Source organism: Cephus cinctus, unplaced genomic scaffold (genome assembly GCF_000341935.2).
Source record: "Cephus cinctus unplaced genomic scaffold, Ccin1 Ccin1_scaffold0201, whole genome shotgun sequence".
Lineage (NCBI taxonomy): Eukaryota > Metazoa > Arthropoda > Insecta > Hymenoptera > Cephidae > Cephus > Cephus cinctus.
The window spans coordinates 225,280-242,254 of record NW_014332921.1 but is presented as its reverse complement, the minus strand read 5'-3'; the positions used below and the strand labels follow the sequence as shown (position 1 = coordinate 242,254).

At 38.4% G+C, this 16,975-nt stretch overlaps 1 protein-coding gene across 14 annotated transcripts in view; it reads right to left on the bottom strand.

Moving 5' to 3' along the window:
- Window positions 1–3,249: 3,249 nt before the first annotated feature.
- Window positions 3,250–16,975, bottom strand: part of LOC107264875 (probable nuclear hormone receptor HR3) — an 88,963-nt gene continuing 75,237 nt past the window's right edge. For 12 of the 14 annotated variants that reach the window (XM_025082089.1, XM_015733629.2, XM_015733616.2 and 9 more), the window contains 4 exons: window positions 16,048–16,320; window positions 15,709–15,933; window positions 15,268–15,606; window positions 4,048–15,025 (listed from right to left, as the gene is read on the bottom strand). In XM_025082089.1, the coding sequence (XP_024937857.1) occupies window positions 15,347–15,606; window positions 15,709–15,933; window positions 16,048–16,320 (758 nt within the window). In that variant the 3' untranslated portion in view covers window positions 4,048–15,025; window positions 15,268–15,346. Of the gene's footprint in view, window positions 3,674–4,047; window positions 15,026–15,267; window positions 15,607–15,708; window positions 15,934–16,047; window positions 16,321–16,731 lie in introns of those variants that run through there. The other 2 variants (XM_025082090.1, XM_025082086.1) reach the window with 2 other exon arrangements.

Here is a 16,975-nt window from a genome sequence, read left to right as displayed (position 1 = left end):
GACTACTCTTATATGACTACTTCAATTAATATGCTCGACCCGACCAAGGGAACAGGAAGTGTAAGACAAGCACAATAGTAAGTGAGAGGGAACAGAATCGAACGAGAAATTAGAAAGAAAGATAGAATTTAAGAAGTCAAGAAATAGAAATGTAAAGAATAGAGGTCTAGAAGTAGAGAAGAAATAAGGAAAGAGATAAATAAGAAAGTAAAGAATTACAGATAAAGAAATAAGGAAGTAAAGAAGAAATAAATATAGAAATAGAAGAAGGTTGGAAATGGATATGAGGGTTGCTTCCAAGAGACCAGTATAGGAGACCGGCTCGAGAAAGAATGAGCGCTCCGAGTTTGGCCACTCTCCGCTCGCTCCAACTCGCCGTTCCCTGCGCGCACACAATTTTGGGCAACTTCCAATACTTTTGAATATGCTTGGCCAGAATTTCCGATTTCTAAGTGTTAATATTTTACTTTATTGAATTAATTAATTATTTTAATATTCCAGACACCAAATGTATTTATATTTCGATTTGAACGTAATTGATTTTCAATATTCTACAACTTTAATTCAATTTTTTTATTTACTCCGTATACTCGGCGAGATTTTGATTTATCCTCAATTTTATATTTTGAATAAATTTGGAAAGTAAATCAAGATCCAATAATATTTAGTAAAAATTGAGGTGCTATACGGGTGTCAAGTTGGCACTGCACTTTCTTAAAAATGTCTTAAAAATGTTTCAACAATAGGCTTCTTCAATAGTTCTTGAGAAGTTCTATAGTTCCCGGTCTCGTTCTAAGGATTACTTTAGGAACCAGCGGCGAGTGGCGGAGAACCTCTGCCCGCCAAGCTACGCGTTCGTGTTCACGTTTAGCTCGGCTATGACGAGATTCGCATTGTCGATGGAGGCGATGATCACAAAATCCTACTTCCAGACTCACCGCTACGATTTAACGCCATGATTTTGGTATCACCTAAAACCGTAGCGTTGTGCGTCTCCCTACTCATCTCTGGTTCGCATTTCGAAGTTATAGAGAGGTGCTGCGCCTTGTAATCAATATTAAATTCCGTTCTAATTCGCTTGCCACTATTTATATAATAGTGGCAAAATGACAGCGAATCAGTTTCATAGTAAAATAATTACTAGTTCGATCCCCTATAACGGACTTATTTTTTTATATTGAAACTACTTCATTTAATTTATATAATACTTTGGCATGATACTTCATAAAGCAAATGTTTGTATGAACACGTAATATAGGACGGACATGATACAAAAAAAAACTATGTATATCTATTAACTAAAATGAAGGCACGAATAAAATAATTTTTTCGTACGTTGTGAGTCTGTAGAATCTAGTGAAAGTTTAAAGAAGACGACACAAAAATATTCTATCCCTATATTTTTCGCGTTGATTAATTTACAAAGTGGTATCTAATATTTACGAGAAAAATACTTCCATGCTCAGTGGATGAAGCGGAAGAGCAACCCCCAAAACTATAGGCTCAACGTGCAGATCCCCTAACAAGGCGACTAGCTTCATATAATTATTCGAATTAATTTGTTCAACCATTTTTCTACCCGTAAGTCCTGGTATCTGCCATTTTTCTGACCTACTGTAGGATGCGTTCTCAGCCTTTTACCAGCTTTCTAACCTTCTGTTTCTCCAACTGATCTTGTCGACGAACTACGCTTTCCTACAATCCCAAGTTCGCTACAGGATTTACTTAAAATTCAATCCTACAGATCCCGAGTTAAGTAAGTGGGAGTCTTATAGCCGTATTCATAGTCGTTCCTTGAGGAATAAGGATCCCTTGTTCCTCGTTTCGCGTCTCATAGACCTTCCTTTACAGAACAAGGAGCCTTATTAGCCTCCTTATTTCAAGGAAAGTCTCGAGCTTCCTTGAGGATACCTTCTGCACTGTGGTTGGCTATTTCGTTTGATATGTCTAGCGCCACAAGCGGCCCGTGTTAACAGCTAGCCCAGCTCAAGCAGCAAAGATGTATCTTATTAGTTATCGAAATTGTCGGCTGGTTTTAATCATAAATTTTCTTTCCAGGTGTTGACCTCACGCAGTCCTGGTAAAATTATGGAAAAAAGACAGTGCGTATTTCTTTTACGTTTCGACCCTCATGGAGGTCATCTTCAGAAAAGCTTTATTACTAGATAAACATGTGTGAACTGTTGAACAATCATTGGTTAGATTGTGTAAAAAATAGTAGGCCAAACCTAAAGCCATAGTTGATAGATCAGCTATGGCTCTTTTTAACTTTTGACTAATCCTGCCTTTACATGTAACACACAAACTCTTGTTGGTTTGGACTACTATTTTTTACACAATCTAACCAATGATTGTTCAACAGTTCATACATGTTTACCTAGTAATAAAACATTTCTGAAGATGATCCCAATGAGGGTCGAAACGTAAAAGAAATACGCATTGTCGTTTCTTCTTAATTTTACTGGGCTGCGTAAAGTCAACACCTGGAAAGTAAATTTAAGGTGTATCTTGGCTTGGCTTATAGTATAGACTACGCGATCCCTATTTCAAACTCTTTGAAAAAATGTCGCTCGAATAGACAAAGAGGGACTGAGGTGGCGGCCAGTCCTGCCACTATAGGCAATTACATGTCCCTAAAATATACCGTCCTTCTGGAAGGGAGAGCTGAGGTGTGACTATGAAACAAGGACGCCTTGGAGATTGAAGGAAGCCTTCATCAAGGCGTCCTTCATCATTGAGATAAGGACGGACTATGAATACGAGTATTAATGATTTAATTAGACAGAAACGAATTTTTATTTTCAAGATAAAATTCCATTAAATTATACTCGTACCGTTTAACATTAACATATGAGTTAACTGCCATAAGAAATAACTGATATGAAGAATATTTTTGTTCCATATGTTCATAACCATTTTTATTTCATATTTATTGTTTCAAAATAAGAATAACATAACCTACAATATAAATACCTCAAAATATCAGGAGCCAAAGCTGTATTGTACATACACATTAGCTACAACCTGAATTCACTTTTTAAGATCTGTCAAACTTCTAAATGAATTCAAATTGAATTTTGCTATCCAAAACTTACAAATCTATTTACCCGAGTAACATCCGCGGTTAGTTCCGGAAAATTCCGTTAGTTGTGTGTAACGTCTACAGCATGAACACTTTGGTAAAATAAATAATGAATTCTAATACTAACCACCAGGAGTCAGGAAAGGTTTTTCAAATTAGATAATACATATATTATGGCCTTAAGACCGTTTATTCCATCCGTAATACGTGTTACAGTCATAAACGTGGAAATCAGTAATTTATAAATATTCTATCTCAGTTGTAACGATTCAATTTCCAGAAGCCCTCGGGTTCCTGGAAAATTAGAACGATTACATTTTCAAACAAAAAATAAAGAGACCTTTAACAATTTATCACAGTGACAAGGGGCCCTTACCGATTTTCTCCACTACAAGCACGTCATCGTAATCGTAAAACAGTAAACCAGTACTGCAATAACACATATCCGATTACGCAATTAACACATGGGGCTTATATCTCTTTTCTTTTCATTTCGGCTCCAAAATTCTCTTCCATCGAATTTGTCGACACATGAATATCCATCCAAATTCCTGTTCCCATATCCAGCATGAAGGAGTATCCCGATATTCGCTACAGGATCAAGAATAACAAAGGAGTCTGATAGGTTAAGAACGATCACCAAGGATAAGAATATAGGAGTGAGGAACAAGGATGGGGTGGAAGTGGGAGTAGAGATAAGAGCCTCATGATAAAATAAAAAAGATAAGAAAAGCCGTTTTTGGTCCGTAAATAAAAAGAGAAAAATAACAAAATAAATGAAACAAAAAAAAAAGAAGTCCAGAGCAGATAAAAATATTCAAGCAAAAGAAAAGAGTCAAAGGAAAATCTATAAGACAGCTCAAGAATTACCTTTCAACGCTTCCGACAACTTCGTAGTCAAAATAAATTCTCGCCATCATAGGATAAAATACATAAGGGGATGTATATGCAGAGAATAGGCGTAGTGTAATGTAATCAATAATATTATGCTGTAGCAATTAACGTGTATACAATTAATAGATAATTAGCATTAAGAACTAATTGTTAGTTTAAATCGTAAAACCTCTCGACGCATCGCTCCGCGAGAGTGTCGGCGTGCCCAAATAATAACAAAGATAACTGAAACCGCCTCCGTTCAGTGATTCCCATTGGCTCGATTTGTCGTATCCCACGTTAACACGTTGTTAAATTCAATTTTTATAATTAACAATAATAATAATAATAATAATCACGCACCTCGTAAGCCATTCACGCTTTGTACTCTCAGTCACAATAGTAACGAGCAAAACCCGTCGGTAAAGTACGTAAAATATTAACGTACAAAAGTGACGCAACGACAAAGAATAACCTGCAAAGTCAACGTTAAACACTCGCGTGCTCTTTGAACACTATTATTTCTGTCTGTACACTCGGTTTAAGTCCTCGTTATATCTTTTCTTCAACTGTTCGGTCTCTCAACTCCGCGTAAAGCTTCTTTAACCTCGTACGTAACCACCAACGAGCACAACACGTGGCACGCGGACACTGACGCCAGCGACAGCCTCGCACAAGCCGTTCGGCGATGCGTTGAGTCTAGAAAACCTTAAACTTTTATGTGTCCTTATTTCTCCACTTGGTTTTTCACGTAATTTCTTTTCGTTAATTCATTCGTCGAGTCAAGAAAGGCTTATGCACGCATACACACATACACGCTCTCTCTCTTTCTCTCTCTGCGGTAATATCGTAACGACATACCTAACGAAAACTTACAGTTTACAACGCAGCCGCGCATGCGCAAATCGTTGACGCGGGAAATGAAAACGATACTCGTATAACAACGAATTAAAACGAATGCGTTATAATATATATTTATATATGGGTATGTATATATATATAAAAAAAATAAATAACCAATATATTACATCGTATCAAGTACATCGTTTGTTACTTTGTCTTCCTCTTCCAACCTCCAATCTCCTTACTCCTTCCTTTGCCCACTTTCAACAGATTTTATTTCACTTTGTCGACTTTTATTCTTTTCATCATTTGCTTTGTCTAATCGATTAATCGATCGCTAATTAATTTTTTCTTTTAAATCGTTCTTACTGTTATTTCTCTCTGCGTTTTTTTTTACCTTGTCTTTCTTTTTCGTACAATTTTCTTGCGCACCGTTCCTGTACATTGGTATCTCAGAATAATCTGTTCTCTTTTGTTGCTTTAATTCTTTATATTTCGCTTTTGTCTCTATTAATGCCTATGCTTTTGGGTTTTATCTGTTTATTTATTTTCGCGCCACGCACTAGCCACTCGGATCATCGTTATGTTCACGACATACCGCATAAACGCATTCGATAATTGTAAAGTGGTGTATATGCTAGTATCGATAATCGTTAACGTTAATCGTTATTGTTGCTATTAGTAATTAATATGTAATCGTTATTCACATTATCGTTAACGTTTTATCATTAACGTCCTACCGTGATGATTTTTCGAGAAACAATAACGACGTGACGATTTCATTATATTAGACTGTCGCGTGATCAATCTCTTTTTCGCGGGAAATACAAAAATTGGCTCTTCGATCCTGTTTCGAGTGACAACAAAAAAATGTTTTCTCGTCTCATTAATTCAAAAATGTCCCGGGGCGTCTTGTTAACGCGAAAATAAATTGCACGCTTTCGTACCGATCGATCGCGGAGTCGTGTAGAATGTGAATTGGCGGGAAAAAATGCGTTCGGACTGCCAAGTGTATTTAAAAAAGAAAACAAAGCTCGATTATACAAAAAAAAACTTGACTTTAAGTAAAAATACTTTTAAAAAATCCTACCGAATTCACAGACCCTTTTTGCCATTCTTTAATGTTAATAACGTATGAGATTGCTCGATTTCGATTGCAGTTAATAAAAATGGGCGCGATTGACAAATTTGCGAAATAATATACGAGAGTCGGTGGTGAGCTTACTGGGTTAGGGGATAATATTTACAAAAATGAATTTTTTTTATACCCTATTAGATTTCGTATACGTTGCATCTTTTCCTATCCGTGTGTCCCTAGAATTATAATATATATATATGTATATACCAGTCATTTAAAAGTTTATCAATTCGGTTCTCGTTAGGTGAAAACAATCGTCGGCCATTTTGATTATTTTTTCTCTTTCTCTTTAAATACTTTATTTAACTTCATTTGCATTATCCTTTAAGCCCTATTTGAAAAACTGCCAAGCGATTACATTGCTTCTGTCAAGAATTATTATTATTATTTATAGCCTTTCTATGGTAACTTCTAATACGTAACTGTACGAGATTAATTTTATGCTTTATCTTTGGAAAAAGTATGCTATACTGTCTGAATGCTAGTGTACGATAATTTTAACTATATTACGTGCAATGTACTGAGATAAAATAGCCGGCGATCGGTTAGCCTATCGTTCGAACGGCCCAAAGATCGAGCATGAATAATTCACGAAACGACGATTTTCATGAAAATTAATGTTTCAGAGCTTTTCGAATTGTTCATATATGTCAAATGTTTATAACGCTTTTTTTTCAGTTTCCCTTTTTTTGTCGTTCTTTTTCCTATTACTCTTAACGGAACCAATACGACGGATAATTGTAAAAGATGCACAAGCCATATACGATGATTAATGTTTCTTTTATAAATCTACAGATTTTCAACTTGTGAACGGTTCATGTTAAAAATACATATCATCGTACTATTATTAATAATAATAATATCGTTATTCGTCATTAAACCCTACATTCTCTAATCTTTCATTTTAAATCGGTCTTTCATTTATTTATTCGATTAATTAATTACGTTATATCGTATCATCGTTCATATACGTGTTGGTGCAGTGTTTCGTGGCTGTGATGGTGTGTATCGGATGTGCCCGAGTTGTCTCGTCACCCCCAACCCCCCTGTATCTTTTTTCCATTTTTTTTTGGTTTTATTCAATTTACCGCGTCATTCGTACGAGACCAACGAAATGCTTTATTGCACTTAGAATTTTTTTTTTCGGGATTTTCAAAAAAAAATTTTTTTTTTCATCTTACTCTTCTTCATTTTTTGTTGACTCTGTCGCGATAACGCAATTTTTGATCTTAAAATTTGCGAGTGTCAAATATTTTTAAATAACAGCGTTTTACCCCCTTTACGTATGAATTCGATCATTTTTTGCAAAATATTTTCGGTCTTTAAAAGCACTTCATTTAAATTTATCCAGTCGTGTAACGTGCAGAGGTTGTTTGTCGCATGTTTTCGAAATGGGAAGGCGAGCATTTTTTTAAATAGATTTATTCGGATGACTTTATTAACGAGCGCCCAGTCATTTCACCTCTTTTTTTGTTGTTCCGTACAATTTTTTATCGAGAGCGTCCAACACATTTCCCACATGTAGTCGTCGATCCAAAATTAATTAACATTAAAAGACCCGTGCGAGTGGATTGTCCGAATTGAAACGAATTTTATTTTTTTTCTCGAAAAAATTGTAACAAAAGTTTTTTGTGAGATAAATACGAAAATTGACCACGATAGTCGTGAATTCCGATACGTTATTGAATAATAGAACTTGGAGTATGTTATTGTGATTCGTTTAAATTCGAAAAATCCTTACGGACATAGTACATTAAGTAATGATAAGTTCCTCGTGACATCGATCTACAATTATTATTACAGTACTTGACGGTGTGATTTTGGTTCGATTGGCAAAAGTTAATGGGGAGCAATGAATTGGTACTGGTGGCATTTTCAAATTGGATAAACACGTTCTATGACAATATCAATCAATTGCATAACGCCAGATGGATCATGGTAGTTGAATTTTTGCGAACACACTCTCATACGCTTCGTTCAAATTACCTTAAAAAATGTTATCGTGTATTGTAAACCTAGCGTGATCTCAATTTCCATATCTTTTGACGGTGCGAATTTTATTCCCATTAAACAATTTGATTAACGTATCGCGTGACGGAGAATAAACGTGCGTGTACCAGAGATTAGGATCCAAAAATCGTCATCCCTTCTTAGGATAAAAAAATGTAAAAAAAAAAAATGTACATTCCAAAATGCCAAATTCAAAAATTTATTTTATTCCCGTGTATAAAGAGAATTTCTTAATTGCGACAAATTCAAATTTCAAAATCGACTTGTCTACTGTATTCTAATGTCACTTACAAAGAGTTGCTAGGTATTTTCGAAAATTTTTGGACCCTAACCATGGTCATTCCTAATGTCCTGTCGACGGATACGCCGTCATTGACTTTCCAGCTTAAAATATATTTCAAATTCAAAATACGAACACACCGTACACCCTGGTGGCAAAGTGTAGCGAACGTCGAAGAGGACAAGTTTAAGTTAGCGCAATACGTAGATACGAATTAAGAAATCTATTTTTTTTTGATAATTAAAAAAAAAACATGATAGGAAATCGTTGGGAGTGTTCCGTAAAGACTAAGTCAAAGGAATTGAAGAGATTTTGGGAAAAGGTGAATTGGGGGTTGGGGAGGGATGGAGGCGGCTGTAACTTTAGATCATGCAGTTTCAGTCACTGTTATTATTTTTTTTTTTTTCATCTTATAATATCACAATAAGTCTCAAAATACCAGCGGCCGCGTATCCGCGACCCCCGTTCTGAATTCAGATCTCTTCGAGAACGAGCATTTTCTGCTTTATAAATATTTTCATTTATTTATCACCCGCGTGTTTCTTGTTTTCTCGTCTCTAATCATCCGTTTCTTCGTTTTTTACATTAATTCGTACTCCACGCCACTGAAAGTCCAGCGTCTTGTTTTGCGTTTTATACTTAATTTTTTTTCACTTATATCCGCTTTACGTCATTTTTTTCTCAATATAAGGCTCCCACGGCAGTCTCACGAAGTAGCATCAGTTCTTGTGTCAACGATAAGTGGAACGCGGCAGTCGTGTCTCGTTGAAAAAAAAAAAAATATATCACGACACCCAAAGAAAAACCCGAGCGGAACCGACGTGAGCCGATAGTAGCTGAGTGACGATTTAAAAAATTTTTATCGTCTCGTCGCAATCCTGAGGGTCGATTAAAAAATTTTTAAATCGTAGAATTTTTTTTACGAGCAACACTGACACGTTCTCGTTCTTTAAGCGTTAAAGGCTGAAATCCTAATAGCGATATACCAACACAGTGACGAGAAAAGAAAAAATGAAGTCCCGCACGAAAAACACGACGAATGGATTTGAAGCGAGGATAAATGGAAATATCTGTATACAGACTGGAGTCACGCTATAATGAAGGAATGAAACACGTGTATGCGTAAGGGATGATTTTCTGACGGGAACGACAGAGATCGAACGAGCATGTGAAAATGAAAAAATTGAAAGAAAAAATTTCGTTAAAAGTCTATAGGGAAAATGAAAAAATTGAAAAATAAAAAACAAAATTTACAAAAGACGCATTCAATTGAACGTTGTACGAGGGACGCTGGGAATGAAAAAGTGAAATTTACTAGCAACGTAATAACTTCTTGAAGACTATAAAAAAAGACCAGTAAATAAAAAAATAAAGAGATCTACGAGAGCGGGTTGCGCATATACGAGCAATGTATTAAAAAAAAAATATCAAAATCGAATTTGTCTTCCTGGGGGACAATGAAAAGAATTGTTGTCTGGGGGTCGCGGGATGTACGGAGCAGCGAGACAGGCAGCGCTGCGCGCGGACAATAGTCCAAATCAGTCGAATCGCGTTTTGTTTTATTTCATCATTAAAAATATAAATTCAAATTTAGAATTTACTATATAAAAGGCCTTGCTCTCGCGTTCCTTAACGTCTCTCCGTCGCGTTTTTAATTTTCGTCAATGCCCTCTCTTATATCTCTTTTGTCCACCGTTTAAACTTCGCTCATTTTCGTAATTTTTTTTTTTTTTTTTTCTTTCAAAAATTTAGCTTTTCACGTTTTCAGCATACCAATCCCGCTAGCGCCAACAGCTCGAGCGTACTTTATTATGCTGTCCGCTTGTTCGCCGCCAAATACAATCGTACAATAAGGACGAAAGCGTCCGCGTCACGGATATTACGGAAGGCCGTAAAAACGTTAGCCAACGTGAAAAATTCGTCGTAATCTATTAATTCTTTTTTTTTATCGAATTTTCGCGCGATAGAAAATCCCGCTCGTCTTTAAAAACCCTGATGATCGCCCGTCTCTCGTTCATCCAAAATTACAGCAGAGATTGTTTGCGTCACTATTATTATCATCATCGATCAGTAACATTATCGTAAACATTATTCTTGTAATTAACGTTAACTAATCATTAATCAATCACTCTTTCATTTTATTTATTATTATTCTTTTCCACTTTCAATTTCCTGCCATAAGTCCATCCTTCGCGTATGTAAGTCTCTAAGGATATTCTATACCTATATGTATATCTATATACGTACAAAAACATGCAGATACGTATATACACATAAATATAGCGCATCACTTATTTATGCATCGAGATAAGAAATAAAAATTAATAAACGCTTACGCACTCGCTCTCTTCCGCCGTCGTCTTTAATCAATCGTTAATTACGTAATAACGCGAGTAAGTCTAAGAATTTCCAGTTCCTTTTCTATTTTCTTAATTCTCTCCCAATTCCTCCCCAACCGTCCAACACGATGGCCCAAGAAGTCCCCCGTGCGCTCGTAATCGCGCTCAAAATTTTTTCCCAAACTACTTACCATCAAATTTTCATCCTAATTACACGTTCTCACCAATTTCCCAGAATCCCGTTTTAAACACTTCAATTGCTATTACATTATACTTTGTATATAGTCCGTCGCACAATTTTCTTACAGCTATCATCCGCGCCCACCAATCCTTATCTATTATATCCTACAACCACAGCAGGTACTGCATTAATAATATTATGTATGTTTACGTATCATGCGCGCGCGCGCAACTAGCAAGAAAAATCCTGGTTCGTCACAGTTTTTTCTCTTTTTTTTTTTGTTTCTTTTTTTTCCCTTTTTTTTACCCCCTTAATCGCGTGTCAACGGGAGTCCCTCGGCGAGCGCTGAGATCCACATCACGGCTGGCGGTCTGACGTCAGCGAATTAGAACACATTATTGGTTATATTTTTTTACGGTATTATTTTTCCTCGTTTCTTTCATCCCCTCGAATCCCCTCCACAGACTCCCTTTCGAAACCGTCCATCCGTTACACGGTCGACGATAGACAGAGGCAACATCGACCGCGCGACACTCTGCGCATCCCACCAAATTGCAGCCCACGATATTTTGGGCAGTGTTCATGTGTGTAAAAGTGTATGGGTGTGTGTAAGCTGTCAACGCGCAACTGAAAGCAACGTCACTGTCATTAAAAATGCTTGCCAACGTACGAACAATCGAAATTACTTGATAAAATTGCATCTGCGCATCGAGTCGAGCGCTTGGGCTACCATTGTCGCTATTACATTAGTTTCACTTCGTACCGCACAGACGGCGCTGGCGGTTTACATAAATCATATGGTATCATTCGCGGCTTCTCGTTCTTATACGACTATACAGTATTCAGTAGAAACGCATCGCCTGAAGTTAGCGCGACCATTTGAGTCTTACGGTAGAGCCCATGTTCAGATGGTGCGTTTGGGTTGAATAAGCTGGTTTACAATTTCGTTTACGTTACAACGCTCTTCCACGTGGTTCCTTTTCTCTTGACTCTCGAAATTAATTCGAATCGAATGCGCCGGTTAGTTGGTCCAATCGTAGACACGTCGTACTCGAAACTTCTCTCCTGTTCACCATTATCATTGTCGTCGTCGTCGATGATCTCGTCCAATGTGGCGAACGCTCGGGGGACCATCGCGAGGACCGCGACCGTATTAGTATCTACGAATATCATAATCTTAAAGCTAAATCAACTGCGACATGATTAGCGCCTGCTCGCCTGTCGCGAATATCTATGTACACAAGTCATTAATCGAAATGGTGGTTTTACACGCGGTGTATCGAGGGACAGGCGTGAGATCGCTTACATGTATACACAAGAGCGTACGTGTACGAGTGTCATGGTGATTCGACATTTTTTTTAAAAATAGGTAAAAAACATATGGATTACACTAATGATACAGTCACGGAGTAACAAGAGAAAGCAGGAAACAGATATTTTCAAACTTGTGACAACATTTGTTAAAGTGTCAAAATTGTCATTCACAACCTCCCCCCCTCCTTGCCAATCCCCCTCTTTTAACTCGTTATCACGCTCGGTCTCACTGGTATCGTAATTTTACGATCTACAATCAAGTATCATAGTGACGAGATATTAGTCGGATACGATCGGGAATAAATATCGCGACGAAAGATAAATATGAAATTTTTTTACTGATTACGCCACATTAAAATTCGTCTAATGTTATCGATAAAAAAAGAAGTTACAATGAAAAACTCCTCTCTAACCTTACTACCAAAAATATAGCTGATTTTAACATTTTTCATATAACACGCACACGAACAGTCTCTCTCGTCCTTTACTTTGCCTCTTACGCAAAAGAGGCTTTGCTTTTATCAACAATTTTTTTTCATCCAAATCTTTATTGCGATTCTCTGACCGTTAATCGCCATGACACTTGTACTCGAAGCTCGAGTACACAGATCCCGCACGGGAACGGCCATTTTCGCACGCGAGAACGTGGGCTACGCGGCTGACAGTGCGAATCGCGCGTCAATTAATACGAGTATTGATGATTCGAAGCTGCACAAGTCTTTTTTCAGTTTCTTCAGCGGAAGGCCAAATTTACGATAACGAGGATCGGGAACGTAAGGGAACGAATAACGCGAAGGAGCTGCGAGATGGAACTAGAGGATGCGGATGAGGAGTTACGGGAGAGGCGCATGGGACTGGACTAAATGAAAGAGTCAGGTAACTCGTGTACCGTGTAAGATGATTTCAACGAATAAAATGAGATGAACGAGCTGACAAATTTTTTTTTCTTAATAAAAATTTCAAAAACCACCAATCCAACGGGTATAAAAAATACGAGGATATTACATACAAATACAACGCACAGCACGTAACGTAGCCCACGTCAAATTTTTGTTTACTTCTAACCCGAATACGGCCGCACCATATAACTTTAGATATACCTCTATATCGTACGTCGACTCTGTTTATTTATCATATATATATATATATATATATAAAATTTATGTATAATATATATATATATATATATATATATATATTACAATTTAACTGCAACTTGCAATGATAACGCGTATAGTTGAAACGTGTGTCTCACGAGAGGAGTGTAACGTGTTAATTTCTATGTCGTCCCCCGAATTACGTCCCTTAATTGTAACGAATCAGTTTATTTCAAACATTCGCGCACGTTTCTCCTTGTTTTCTCGAGTCCGTAATACGCGTGTCCTCTGGGTATAAAAAAGGTAGACGAAAAAGAAGAAAAAAAGAGAGAAAAGTCATTTCTCTGTAAGATAAGCGAAAGGGAGAGTGAGAAGGAGCGTGAAAAAGAGAGAGAGAGATATATATATATATATATAACGAGTATACGTGTAACGCGTGTGTTTGGTAAACGTAACATTGCTCGCGCAAGAGTCGTGTCACGTTTTTCTTTCCCCTAGTGGTAAATCAATTTTATTGTTTTTTTTTTTTATTTATACGTTAATCAATAAGAATAATCTTCGTTCTCGTTCAGTTTTGCTACCGTTAACGTATCAGTTGGCGCACCATTGGTTTCGTATGTAATCGATAAGCACGGTGTGTACATGATGTGTGTTCTGTGTGTTTTTTTTTTCATCCTTTCTCCCCTATTTATCTATCTATCATATATGCGTCTCTATACGTACCTATAAGCGCACAATGGTCCATAGGTACGTACAGATGAATCCTTCACCATTATTTTCGTTTTGTACGTACGTGCAAACATTACTTCCATGTATATCGTAAAGACGTGGCTTTTCATTATTTTCCCAAAAAATTTTTTTCTCTCTCTTTTATTTCCTGTACCTCCGCTTTTTTTTTTTCCCCCCAAAATCCGAAATCTCGCACTCGCGCGAACGACTCCCTTACGCATTACGTAGGTACGGTACTTCGTCGTGTGATAACGGTATTATCGCTATAGTCGCGTGACTAATGTTATTTTGTATATTTTTTTTTTGCGCATGCGCACAATAACCAACTTAACCGAGCCCCCTGTCGGTACAAATTTTTGTTGATACTGGCGGATTCGTATTTTATTGCGATTTCGTATTCGGAGAAGGAATCGATTATAGTTGATCGGTAATGATAAGGGTCGAGAGGGTGGAGGATTTTTTTTTCATTTTTTTTTTCATTTTTTTTTTTAGCAAATCTGACGTCGACAACGTTGAGAGTGACGAGGCTCGATTGGGGCCCGATTAACTGGCGATCACGCTTTACGTGGATTCGCTGAAAATGGGCGTAACAGGTAGGAAGTAATATTTACGTATTAAAAGCGTGTTTGTAAAGTGCGTTAACCAAAACGTTAATCCGTTAATTTACTCGGTTAGAGTCTAGCTACGTGTGGTGTCCGGGGCCCGGTCAGTCCTGGGACAAAAAAAGTCGACGGGCCCTTTTCAAGGGCCCCACGGCAACAGATGGCCGCGCGAGCGAGACGCGGCACGCGCGCGTTTTTACGGGACCTTAATTAATCGGGTCCCAAGAGTCCTGTGTGTGGCGCGTTAACGGGCCCCGCTGGGAATCGGTCCCCGAGCGCGACCATATACCTATACACTCTTGATTTCATCCCCGGACTGTCCCGGCATTGTTTGTAACGATATTAGTCAATATATACTTTATGTATGTGTCATAACAACCAATAGCTCATCTATATATATATAATATATATATATATCTTATATTTATATATACTTCTATATATCTTTCATATATACTTTATGTTGCTTTATGTATACTTTATATAACAATATTATGTTTATTTAAGGCCCAATACGTTCATTACGAAGGAAATAATCTGCAACAGAAAGTAAAACGAGACACGGTTAGATCGTCCTGGCTAACCCATACAAAAGATAATAATAATTAAAAAAAAAAAAGAAACACAAAACACAAAAGGAAAAATATACGTTACTAAATAAATTTCTTCATTCCTACGACCCGAATACCCAAATCACTACTTCATTCTGATAAGTCCCAGACCTATTGGCCTCCAAGCCTCGACAAAAGATTTCACAAGTCCCAACTCTCCCTGCTCACCTTGACAGAGCAAGGCCCCGTGTCACTCGCGTTCCGTGTCCTCAGCCAGCGTCGGGTTGCCCTGCGCCCCGTCGGTCGTTCAGCTATCGACGCTGAAGAGTTCTTTATGGAGGGCCGGAAACTCGAGGTGGGGCTGCGACCTCTTGAACTTCGCCAGGGCGTCCATGTGCAGCAATGAGATCTCTCTTAATTGTGGGATCTTGGCGAGCATCGCGTCGCAAACTGTTACGTCACCCTTTATCGGGGACACGTGGTTCCGATCGAGTTCCGACCTTAATGCCCTGATCACCGCCTGGGACAGCCTCGTGATTTCAGCAAGACCCTTGAGTCCTGGTCGATCTGAGGTTAAAAACAAAATAATTACTCATTTTCATCCATCTTCGGATCAATCTCCACTATCATGCATTTCGTTCTCACCCAAGATCACAAATTAATACACACCAGGACTGAGTAGCACTGCTGCACTGTAGAGCGCAAGCTCCGTCTCGGTAAGCTTCAGCTCGGCGACACTTCGCGCAAGCTCAAAGACGCACGAAACGAGCTTCATCTCCGCCGTGTCTGTCGTGTAGAACGCGTCCTGGGGCAACATCGTGTCGCCGTACAGGACGCAGTTTTGTTGGAGATCGAGGTACCTGCTCATTCGGAGTACCGCTAATTCGAAGGAACCTGAACAATGGATTAGGGTTAAATGAGCAAGGTCGTTCAACCAGGCACCTCAAAGTACAGAGAGCCAACGATAATGCGTCTCGATAGGAAAGTCCAGAACAATTTTCTACCTACCGGCTTTCAGAAGGACGATCTGATCGTCCTGCGAGAGCTTCATGAACCCTGGTACCATTTTCGCGAACTCTATGATCTGCTGAATGACAGTGGTCAGCTTCTGAGCGCACTCGAGCCACAGCTGCTCGTGCGCCATGTTCTTGTAATATATCAGCCTGGACAGGTCATGGGGCTTGCGGAACGACTCCTGAATTTGATCGGTGGAAAGCAGACACGTCCGTGCGTGAGCATCCGCTATCGTCTTTGAGAGAAGTTCGCTGATTTGTGCCGGATCTGAAAGAAATTAAAAGTTCGTTCGATAAACTTTGCAAGACCAAATTTAAAAAAAAAACGATCAAACCAATCGCAAATACACGTGGTAAAAAAAAAACGTAAGCAAAAGCGATCGTCACCAGAGTGAATAGCGTGATACAAAGTCCCAGCTAGGATAGTCAAAAGTAAACATGCAAGAGTTCTAAGACATTCTATACCACGTACGACGTAACACCCTAGTCATTCCTTAAAAATCCATATAAAGTCATATCGAAAGCTTCTCCATACCGACTGCGATCATCACCCCGCATAAGTCCCACGTGTCATCGTATGTGGTAAAACGAATACAGGATGATGACTCTTGGATAATAAAAATATGATAAACAGCAACGACAATCATACTCATGCAAAAGGACACAAACATAATCTCACATCTCGCATGGGACATACTGGGCAGACTAGGGACTTCGTCATCCTCGGGAGGATTGTTGACCCTTTGTTGTTGACTGTTTAGAAATGTCGTCGAGTCGACCATCGTGTAGGAACCATGTCCAAGACTGGCAAGCTCGACTGTAGTTTCTTGTTTAACAGCAACAATTCCTCCACCGCTTAATGAACCCCCACCACCACCACCACCGCCGCCACCACCACCTCCACCACCACCACCACCACCACC